The sequence below is a fragment of the Sinocyclocheilus anshuiensis genome, unplaced genomic scaffold (assembly GCF_001515605.1).
Source record: "Sinocyclocheilus anshuiensis isolate Anshui unplaced genomic scaffold, SAMN03320099.WGS_v1.1 scaffold515, whole genome shotgun sequence".
Classification (NCBI taxonomy): Eukaryota; Metazoa; Chordata; class Actinopteri; order Cypriniformes; family Cyprinidae; genus Sinocyclocheilus; species Sinocyclocheilus anshuiensis.
This window is the reverse complement of record NW_015548243.1, coordinates 855,357-867,058: the sequence shown is the minus strand read 5'-3', so window position 1 is coordinate 867,058 and position 11,702 is coordinate 855,357. Positions and strand designations below refer to the sequence as shown.

At 36.2% G+C, this 11,702-nt stretch overlaps 1 protein-coding gene across 1 annotated transcript in view; it reads left to right on the top strand.

The window, feature by feature from the left end:
* The window catches only part of trpn1 (transient receptor potential cation channel, subfamily N, member 1), a 48,034-nt gene extending 37,880 nt beyond the window's left edge, over positions 1 to 10,154 (top strand). Inside the window, exons 20-29 of the mRNA XM_016442540.1 lie at positions 215 to 316; positions 386 to 484; positions 642 to 794; positions 2,000 to 2,107; positions 2,185 to 2,382; positions 3,659 to 3,865; positions 4,364 to 4,821; positions 6,943 to 7,841; positions 8,622 to 8,768; positions 9,772 to 10,154. Coding sequence (XP_016298026.1) covers positions 215 to 316; positions 386 to 484; positions 642 to 794; positions 2,000 to 2,107; positions 2,185 to 2,382; positions 3,659 to 3,865; positions 4,364 to 4,821; positions 6,943 to 7,841; positions 8,622 to 8,768; positions 9,772 to 9,905 — 2,505 coding nt within the window. The 3' untranslated portion in view covers positions 9,906 to 10,154. The remainder of the gene's footprint in view (positions 1 to 214; positions 317 to 385; positions 485 to 641; positions 795 to 1,999; positions 2,108 to 2,184; positions 2,383 to 3,658; positions 3,866 to 4,363; positions 4,822 to 6,942; positions 7,842 to 8,621; positions 8,769 to 9,771) is intronic.
* The last annotated feature ends 1,548 nt before the right edge of the window (positions 10,155 to 11,702 follow it).

Sequence of the window (11,702 nt, the reverse complement as noted above, 5' to 3'; positions counted from 1 at the left end):
ACACACACACACATATATATATATATATATATATATATATATACGCACATCCTTTATATATGAATTAATGTTTTTTTCATGGTTATATTTTTTTAAATATCTATATAGTGTTTATTAATTTTATTTCAGTTTTGTTAAGTTCATGAAGCTAAATTAAAATGAGAAATGTTGTATATAATACCCTGTATATCTTCTGCTCTTTCTAACTCTGCAGGCTAATGGTTTGTGTCCGCTGCATTTGGCTGCTGCTGGCGGTCATACGGAGGTGGTGAAAGTTCTTCTGGATGCTGGAGCATCAGTGATGGAGGAGGACGCCGTGAGTTAGACAGACAAAATATGACGAACATTTTAACATGATAATTTCTAAGACCTTTGACTCTTTCAGGAGGGCATGACGGCCATACATTTGGCTGCCAAGAATGGACACACTCATATTCTGGAGGTGCTGAAAGGCAGCGTTTCGCTGAAGATCCAGAGCTCCAAGGTGCTGCATGTGAACACATGACCTCTGCTTATAAAGGTTAAGCAGAACAAAACTGTGCTGTAACAATTCAGTGAACCGTGTGTGTGTGTGTGTGTGTGTGTGTGTGTGTGTGTACAGGTATATGTGTGTGTGTGTGTGTGTGTGTGTGTGTGTGTAGACGGGTTTAACGGCTCTGCACGTGGCAGCCTGTTTCGGACAAGTGGACTTTGTGAGAGAGATCCTGACTAAAGTTCCAGCTACAATACGCAGTGAATTCCCCACCAACAGCAGCGGCAAAGACGACGTAAAGAGACAACAGCCGTTAGCTGAGGTGACACCACAGTTTCACTCAGAGTTACACTGCAGAACATGGCTATTAGCAAATAAGGCATTTTTAATTAGATTTCTTCATTTGGGGGATTCTTGCTTTGCAATGAAGCTTTACATTTTGTTTGTGTATTTTGTTTTCGCTGGGAATCAAACCCACGAGTGTTGTTATTGTCATTCTAATAAATCTGATTAATTTGTACAGTTTTTTTTGAATAAAGAAAAAGGGAAAAGGTTATTGAACTTACTGAAATTTAAAATCCATTTTTTTTAATCTAAATAAATGCATCTCTACAAAATTCTGAGTAGGCTTTATGCTCCAAATTCTGTATATCATAAAATAATAAAAACAAATATTATTATAAAAGTGTATATTTACTTATGTTTATATTATATATTTCTAATTATTGATATTTTATAAATCAATCCATGATTATATATTTATCATTTCATGTTTAAAATATTAATTTCATATTTTTTTCATTATTTCAAATGTTTGTGTGTTCAGCATACACAAGGTACAGAGTAAAAATAGAAATGTAACATAATTGAGTTGCACCGCTAACTTTCTATAGCGTAAATGTTATAGTTCATTTTAAATAAATTGTATAACTGCTCTAAATTCTGTATAAAGACCCAGTGCAGCAGTAAAATATTATAAAATGTATATAATATTAATTTTATATTATTTATTATATTGTAATAATTATTCATATTATAATTCATCAATTTGTAATTAAATATATTTAAAATATATAACATAATTAAATATATAATACGTGTAATATAAATAGGGTTGCAAAAAGGTGGTAAATTTCTAGTAAATTTTGGAAACATTCCAGTAATTTTGGAAGCTTTCCAGGAATTTTTGGAAAGTTTCTGGAAATTTACCGGAAATATTCCACCCCTTTGCAACCCTAAATATAAATAATATATTCAATATTACATATTTATAATTTTATATTTAAAACATTAAATTCATAATATTATTTCTACAATATTATTTCCTGTGCACAGTAAATGCATTTGTCACCTCCATACAGCATTAAACAGTCTTGTGTAAAGAATATTCAAGATACATTCTCTCAAAATAAGTCTTGATATCTTAAGGTAATTTGCTTTTACAGACACAAAACCCACAATGTACATATAGTGATGATTATGAATCATCAGTGCATGATTTATGATTGTTTGTGTGTGTGTGTTCAGTCAGGTTACACTCCTCTACACCTGGCGGCTCAGTCCGGTCATGAGAATGTGGTTCGCCTGTTGCTGAATTCTCCTGGGGTTCAGGCCGATGCAGAAACAAACATTCAGGCAAGAGATCAGAAGCACTGCTGTGGCGTGAAGCGTGACGTTTGAGCGCGGTACTGACCGTCCGTCATGTGTTTCAGGGCTCCAGTCCTCTGCACCTGGCGGCGCAGAGTGGACACACGGCTGTGGTCGGGCTGCTGATCAGCCGCTCTGGATCTCTGCTGCACCTGACCGACAAACGCGGATGTACCTGTCTGCATCTGGCCGCCGCACACGGACACGTGGCCATGGTGAGAGTCCTGCTGGGACAAGGAGCGGAGATCAACCACACGGACACGGTGAGAAGAAACCTGACATGTAAAGAACAATCACACATGATTATCTCAGATGTTTCTCATAGAGAGCAATGAGGTTAAATGGTGAGTGAATGGATGCTTGTGTTGGTCTTCTGTTTCTCAGATGTCTCTACTGAGGAAAAAGACCCTTGTAATCTCAAATGTGTCTCCTTTAGAGTTTCAGAAGAGACCTCAATAGTGTCTCAAACTATGCTCAGATTTCCTTTGCTGTTTTTGATAACTAAAACTAAGTGTAATTAAAGGGGTCATGACATGGATTTTTTTCATTTGAATATGTTCCTTGAGGTGTACTTATAATGTTAATAGTTTTTTACACAAAAGAAAAAAAAAATAATGTGGATTTTCAACCCTCATTCTGAACCTCTCTCACACCGTGTCTACACCGGACATGAGCGGCGCGACAAAATACTATAGAACTCATTATAATCAGTGATGCTGTCTACACTGGATGTGGCACAATAAAATGGTCATTTCCAGACAAAGCATTATTAAATAATCTACTTATGGTTGATGCAGCTGCAGTCAAAACTAGTACCGCTTCATCTTTCAACAAATGTTTCTTTGTGAACTCTCCATGACACTGTGCCTCGATTACAAAACAACATGCTCCGAAGTCTGAACAATCCTCAGACACGATCCGGGATGCCATTAAAAATAAACTATCCACTTGTTCCTTACGCTGGGATCCTTCTGATATCCGTACAAAGACACGAACGAGCTGTTTAATACAAGCGCGTCAAAGCAAACGTTCTTTCACTGCATTTGTCCTGACGACAGACTCGAGCGCGTGGAATGTGTCAGAAAGTGAACGCACGTCTGTATACTGTATCCAGTGTGGACAAGATGGCAGCAGTGATTGTAATTTCTATTTGTTTTTGACACGGCACTCGCATTCAGAGTGATCAAGTGTCCGCCGTTAGCGGCTGAATGCCAGTGGGTGGGGCCTATGTCGACGTGTCGCTCTAGGGGCGGTGTTTATGCAAACCACTGTGCCCAGGTGACATCACCTTGTCCCTCAGATCCAAAACGAGCCGTTTTCTGAGGGTTATTACATAAATGCTTTTTTATTGATGATGAGGACATTTTAAGTTATGAAACTTGCAGGATGTATTAGGCAACCAAAGACCTCTCCTGTATTAAAAGATCAAGGGAAATTTGCTTTCTCATGTCATAACCCCTTTAAATAAAGCTGAAATAAAATATATATATTAAATGAAAAAAAGCAGCAAAGCAGTTGTATGTTTGGTCTGTGTTTCAGAGTGGCTGGACGGCGCTGCATTACGCGGCTAAAGCCGGCTGTCTGGAGGTGGTGTCGTTCCTGGTGGAGAGCGGAGCATCGGCGTGTGTCGAATGTCATGCCGGATGGACGCCGCTGCAGTACGCGGCTCAGGAAAACCACGAGGAAACCGTCATCTTCCTGCTGAGACGAGAGAAGAACACACTCCGACTGCTGGACGACAAGAAGGTCAGGCTCACTGATACACTGTGTGAAACACTGATACACATCACATTTATTAAAATTTGTTCATGTGAAGGTTGTTTTAAGTCCACCTAAATTAAAAGTCGTAATATTTTTTAATGTTCTGTAACAGTTTAGGCTTAAATGATGGCACAAATTTTACTGTTTTTTTTTTTTTTTCTTCTTAAAGTCAAGTTTTGTAATTTTGTCTCGGAGGTAGTTAGTTTGAGTTAGATTAGTTTGTGGCTTGGAACTCTTTATTGAAGAATTCTGAATGTGTTTTTACAGTATTTTCATTTTTACATCACTGTTTTTCTGTAGATTTAGTTTGATACAGCTGTATTGTTTGTTTAATATGATGGCAGGGTTGATGCTTTCATTTCATTCTTAATGAGCAGATGAGACTCACTGGAAGATTTACAGCTTTAAGTGCCTTGTTCTACTGAAAATAAACCAATTCAAAGTGGATCTTTTAGCATGTTTTGTTTTGCGTTTTGTCTGTAGTTTGTGTTCAATCTGATGGTGTGCGGCCGGATGAATGATAATGTGGCTCTGGAGGAGTTGGTTCTTCATTCTCCGGCTCCTCTGGACACGTGCGTCCGTCTGTCGCGAGCTCTGACTCTGGCTGCGCTCAGAGAGAAGGAGCGCTCTGTCGACCTGCAGGCCGCCGCGCATCACTGTGAGCTCATGGCCTCTGACCTCCTGACCCTCGCTGCTTCAGCCGGGGGCCACGGTGCGTGCCCCATCCTCAGGGCTGTGGACCACCGGGGTGCCAGCGTGCTGGACTGCCTGATCGAGGGCCGGCAGAAGGGTGTGGTGTCCCATCCGGCGGTGCAGACGTACCTGACGGATGTGTGGCATGGAAGCCTGCAGTGGGATTCATGGAAGATCCTGCTGCTGTTCTTCTGTTTGCTGCTCTTCCCTCCGCTGTGGGTGGTGCTCTCACTGCCACTCAGACACAGGTACACTCTTACACCGTAAACTTCTCACCAAGGCTGCATTTATTTGATAAAAAATAGTCAAAACGGTAATATTGGGAATATTATTACAATTGAAAATAACTGTCTTCTATGTGAATGTATAGTAGAATGTAATTTATTGCTGTGATCAAAGCTGAATTTTCAGCATCATTACTCCAGTCTTCAGTGTCACATGATCCTTCAGAAATCATTCTAATATGCTGATTTGCTGCTCAACAAACATTTCTGATTATTATCAATGTTGAAAACAGTTGTGCTGTTTAATACCATGATTTGTTTCAGCAATATTTGTTGAATAGAAAGTTCGGGAACACTTTAGTGACCACTTTAGGGACCAATTCTCACTATTAACTACTTGCTTATTAGCATACCTATTAATAACATATTGGCTGTTTATTAGCACTTATCAAGCACATATTCTGCATGACCATATTACTTTAGTGACCACTTTAGGGACCAATTCTCACTATTAACTACTTGCTTATTAGCATACCTATTAATAACATATTGGCTGTTTTTAGTACTTATAAAGCACATATTCTGCTTGACCATATTCTACATCCCTAATCCTACCAAATACCTAAACTTAACAACTACCTAACTAACTATTAATAAGCAGCAAATTAGGAGTTTATTGAGGCAAAAGTTGTAGTTAATGGTTTGTTAATACTGAGAACTGGACTTTAAAATAAAGTGTGACCGAAAGTTCAAAAGAGCACCATTTAGTTAAAATAGGAAAAAAAAAATTGTAACATTATAAATGTCTTTACTGTCACTTTTGGTAAATTGAATGTCCTTGTTGATTCATACACCAAAGCCTTGAAAAGTGTTACTTTAGTATTGTGTATTATTATAGTATTTGTTTTTTACATTTTAATTTCATTTGATTTAATTTTAATTTTAGTATAAATATTTTTTGTGGTTTTGTCTTTTTTATTACTTATTTTTTTATATTTCCATTTAGCTTAAAAATATTATTTTTGTTTTAGTTTCAGTAATTTTAGTTGCCAAGGCAACATTTCTAATTTTTCATCTAATATTTATATTTTATTTTATGTCAGTTCAATTTAGAATATTTATAAACTATTATAGTATTTATTCATATTTTAATAAATTAGCTTTTGTTTTATATTTTCAGGTTTCATTTTAATTTTAGCTTAATTTGTAGTAATTTTATGTGCTTTTGTCATTTTTCTATTCAGCTTAAATTAATTTTTATTTCAACTTTAGTTTTAGCAATTTTAGTACTTCAGTACTTTTTTTTCCAGTTAGTTGCCAAGGCAACATTTCTAATTTTATAAGTTTGTTTTGAATCTAACATTTACATTTTTATTTTATCTTTATTTCAATTAGATCAAAAGGTTTTTAAAGTCTGCGTGAACTGGAAGTTGCTGCTGACTTCATTTCAGTATAGTGACATATTTCCAACTGAAATGGAATATTGAATAGAGGGAGGGGCTTTATTTTTGCGCTCCTCCTCTCATCTCTCACTCGCAGTAATCTAACGGTTGGAGGGGTGTGGTTAGGGATGTTCTGCCCAAGCCGTCAAACAAATGTATCAGAGAAGGGATGCCATTCCAGAGTGGAAGCAAATGATCAGATTACCATTACAAACATTTTTTCAGTGAATTAACTTGCACGGATAAATTGTTCACCTCAAGACTAGCAATGGGTGCTAACAAAAGAAATACTGTACATTTTGATTTCACTCGGACTTTAAAGCTGCAGTCCATAAAATTTTTTGTGTTCAAAATGTATATAATAAGCGAGTACACCATGAATCCTTTTTCCAAACCATGTTTTTGGCTTGTCCTGAATCACTACAGTACACCTATAATAAGTGTTCATATTCAGACTATTTTAGACTGGTTCGGGTAGGTACCGCTGTGGAGTATCCCAGTACCTGCGTGATTCGTCATAGACATAAACACAGAGAAGTAGCTCCGGCTACAATGTTCTTCCACAAGACGCACACAGTTCTGTTAGCGCCAAAAGTTACGGACTGCAGAAACATAAATTCAGTCACGTCTCCAAACTTTATACTGCCAGTGTGTCTCGCTTGAGGAGAAATGTGTGTAACTATTTACTTTAATCTCCACTCAGCTTTAACACCATCCCAATCGTGAAGTTCATGAGTCACCTGGTGTCGCACGTCTTCCTGTTGGCTCTGTTCATCCTGACGATCGTGTATCCGCCCGTGAGTCCTCTGTCCGAGGGCCGTCTGGTTCCCGGCTGGTCAGAGTGCCTGTTGCTGATCTGGCTCTGTGGGATGCTGGTATCTGAGCTGACGTTTCCAGGTGAGCGCGTCGGATTAGCGTGGATTCGTCTTCTTCTCCTGGGCTTCTCCGCCGCGGCTCTGCTGTGCCACCTGCTGGCGGTCTTCACCCAATGGTGGCCGCCGTCGCACCTGCACTGCCTGTTTGCCCGAAACGTCCTGCTGGCCGTGGCGATGATGCTGGCGTTCATCCAGCTGCTGGAGTTCCTCACGTTCCATCACTTATTCGGCCCGTGGGCCATAATCATCCGAGACCTGATGAAGGATCTGTGTCGGTTCGCTGTGATCCTCATGTTGTTCCACACCGCCTTCACGCTGAGTCTCACCGCTTTGTGTCAGCCGCTGTATCCTCAAGATTGGGACAACAGCAATGGTAATGTGACCATTCCGGATCCTTTAAACATGTCTGTGCTGCTCTTCTTCGCCCTGTTTGGTTTAACCGAACCAGATAAAATTCCCAACTTGGAGCGCTCGCCTCCCGCCACGGCCGTTTTGGCTAAAATGGTGTTTGGCGTGTATCTGGTGGTGACGTGCATCGTGTTGATCAACCTGCTCATCGCCATGATGAGCGACACGTACCAGCGCATCCAGGCTCAGTCCGACACGGAGTGGAAGTTTGGCCGCGCCGTTCTGATCCGCGATATGAGCCGCAAGTCTGGAGTTCCGTCTCCGTTCAACCTGTTCACCAACCTGTTCTACTCCATCAAGATTCTCTGCAAACGCGCAGGTAGGAGTTTATCTTTTTATATAGAGATCGTTTGCATGTTACTGTGGAAACTTGTGTCCAGCAAAGCAAAAAAAAAAATTTTTTTTTTTGCAATTGTGAGTTTATATCTTGTATTTTGCAAGTTATTAACTCATAACTGCGAGTTTACATCTCACAATTCTGAGAAATAAATGTCAGAATTGTAAGTTTACAATTTTGACTTTTTTCTTAGAATTTTAAGGTAACATTTCGACTTTTTTTCAGAATTCTGAGTTTACATCTTGCAGTTTTGAATTTTCTTTCAGAATTCTAAGTTTACATCCCACAATTCTGACTTTTTTCCTCAGAATTTTGAGTTTACATCTCAATTATAACATTTTTTTCTCAGAATTCGAAGTTTACGTCTTACAATTTTGACTTTTTTTCTTCGAATTTTAAGGTAACATCTCACAATTTCGACTTTTATTCACAATTCTGAATTTACATCTCACAATTCTAACGTTTTTTCTCAGAATTCTAAGTTTACATCCCACAATTCTGACTTTTCCTCAGAATTTTGAATTTACATCTCACAATTCTAACATTTTTTTTCTCAGAATTCTAAGTTTACGTATCACAATTTCAAATTTATTTCAGAATTCTGAGTTTACATCTTGCAGTTTTGTCTTTTCTCTCTGAATTTTAAGTTGACATCTCAAACAATTTTGATTTTTTCTTAGAATTCTACATTTACATTTCACATTTTCAACTTTCTTTCTCCAAGTTTTACATCTCACAATTTCTTGTTCCCGTTGTGTTCAGGGAAGATCTGCTCTGTGGAGTGTCGTAATGTGATGAATGAGGATGAAGACACTGAAGGTTTGACAGGCTCTCGTTCTCTAGAGCTGCTGGCTCAAGCATCTGTCAGCTGTGTCAGAGGAAACAAGAGGACGCAGATCCTTCCCGAGGGCAAGTACACAATTTCACTGCCTCCTCTTCTTTGGTAGAAGATTAATTTATTTGGTCAATTTTAAACTAATTTTAGATTTTCTGTAAACATTTTAGTTTTTCTATAAAATATAAAACAGAAAAAAAAAACGATATAGTTGCTGTATTTTTTATATTGTTGTAAGAAAAATATTGTTTCATTATTCTGTTTTATTTATTTATTGAAGTTTTATTGCCATTAAGATTTTGATTTCTACTTCGTTTACCATGAAAATAGCCTTTGCTGCATTAAAATAAATACATAATAAATAAATAATTATATTATATTATACTCTTATAATATATTGTATATTATAAGTTGTAAATAAAGGTTAGTGGAGTACATTTTACAAGAAAATACTATTTCAGTCTTCTACTTCAAAATGTTCAGTTCAAAACTTGTAATAAAAATACTATGATAATTATTCTATTATCATTTATTTATTGAAGTTTTATTGTTATTATGATTATTTTAATTTCTACCACTATGAGTTTGCTATTGATTTATTGAATTAATGACTGACTGAATGAATAACTTAACAAATGAATACATGCATACATATGTAGATGTATTGTATTATATTATATGATATTATTCATATTTTAATTCATCAATTCATGGTTAAATGTAATTTTTTATTGTTATTATGATTATTTTAATTTCTACCACTATGAGTTTGCTATTGATTTATTGAATTAATGACTGACTGAATTAATAACTTAACAAATGAATACATGCATACATATGTAGATGTATTGTATTATATTATATGATATTATTCATATTTGAATTCATCAATTCATGGTTAAATGTAATTAATATTTAGCAATATTATATTTATAATTTCATACTTAGTACAGTATAGTCCTGTGTACAGTAATTACATTTTATTTTATTTTTTATATTATTTTAAGGGGAAAAAGAGAAAGAAATAATAGGATTTGTCATGTCAATCTCAAGCGGTCGTGTGGTGTCACTGTGCAGGCGGTCAGATGACGATGTCCATGTCTGGAGGACAGGTGCGCGTGGAGAACGTTGTGGATTGGCCATCTGTGGTCCAGCAGTTTTTAGCCCAGCGCAGACAGAGGGACAGATCACCGCCGGAGAGAGACGAATGAATGACCGACGGTTTCACCATGACAGATGAATTTGCACTGCCTATGAACATCAGTCCACCCACCTGAGCCCACATCACTTCAACTTCCTGTTTAATTAACACCGTTAGCTTTAGCGTATCACAGCATGTTCCTTTATCTGATATTCACTCCTCACTAGTCACTTTAATCAAAGATGTCATTTACACTAGGAGTCAAAAGTTTGGGGTCAGTAAGATTTTTGTAGTGTTTTTGAAAGAAGTCTCTTCCGCTCACCAAGTCAGCATTTGTTTGATTAAAAAAAAAACAGTAAAATTTTAAAATATTATTACAATTTAAAATAACTGTTTTCTATGTAAATATACTGTAAAATGTAATTGATTGCAGTGATGCAAAGTTGAATTTTCAGCATCATTACTCCAGTCTTCAGTGTCACATGATCTTCAGAAATCATTCTTATATGCTGATTTGCTGCTCAAGAAACATTTCTGATTATTATCAATGTTGAAAACAGTTGTGCTGCCCAATATTTTTGTGGAAACTGTGATACACTATTTTCAGGATTCTTTGATGAATAGAAAGTTCAAAAGAACAGCATTTAAGCCTTTGGTGCTTCTTATTTGGGAGTCACACTTGTGGTCTACACGGTCAAAAGTGACCGGCCACCTAAAATGTAACTTTTTTTGCCCCCCAGTAAAATCAATGTAACATATCTTTGTTTAATCATATTTTTTTTTTCTTTCTTTTTTTTTTTTTTTTAGAGAATTTCATGGTACTAATTAATATTTATGCAATAATTGTGATACATTTTTCCCATTGAAAATAATACAACATTTTTTTTCTTCAAATATTTTCTATTACTTATCAATTATGGCAGTATTTCATGTTAAAATAGAGACACTGCCTATAAAATCAAATTTTTGAAGCCAGATTAGTGCCATCTGGTGGGAGTAAAATAAGAAGAACATATGCAATTCCATGGTTTAGCCCATAGATTCCCATATAGCTCTATATAAAAGGCCTATACATTCTCTAATTATTTTTAAGTTGTGGGTTTTGATATATACTTAGACTTTTTTTAAAGACAACTTTTTGTAAAGGTTTATATTTTTTATTTTTATTTTTTGGTTTGAAATGTTGATTTTAAAGCGTCCGTTTTTGAATTATTACTACAGTCAAACCTGAACACCAAAAGAATTTTGTTACACAAAGCATAAAAATTCTATTAAAATGTAACAAAAATGAACAGAAATGTTTTATCAGAGCTTAAGTTGTGGGTTTTGATATATACTTAGACTTTTTTTAAAGACAACTTTTTGTAAAGGTTTATATTTTTTATTTTTATTTTTTGGTTTGAAATGTTGATTTTAAAGCATCCGTTTTTGAATTATTACTACAGTCAAACCTGAACACCAAAAGAATTTTGTTACACAAAACATAAAAATTCTATTAAAATGTAACAAAAATGAACAGGAATGTTTTATCAGAGCTTAATCCTTCTGGGTCTGATCTGATTTCAACCTCTTATTTCAGTTTTCTGACTCGTTATGGCTATATGGTTATAGCCATTCCAATTCATTTGAATGTGTATAATTGTGTGTGTTTGTGTGTGTGTGAGTGGATGTGCCTGTTTTGCACGCTTGATGTTTTAGAGTGTAACCCCTTCCTTGCTGACCACTTTTTTACTGCATTGTAGTTGAATTGTTGCTTTTATTTTACATATTTGCTGTGTTACAGTCACATCAGTTCATAGGTGTGTGTGTACACGTGTGTGTGTGTGTGTGTGTGTGTGTGTGTGTGTGTGTGTGTGTGTGTGTGTGA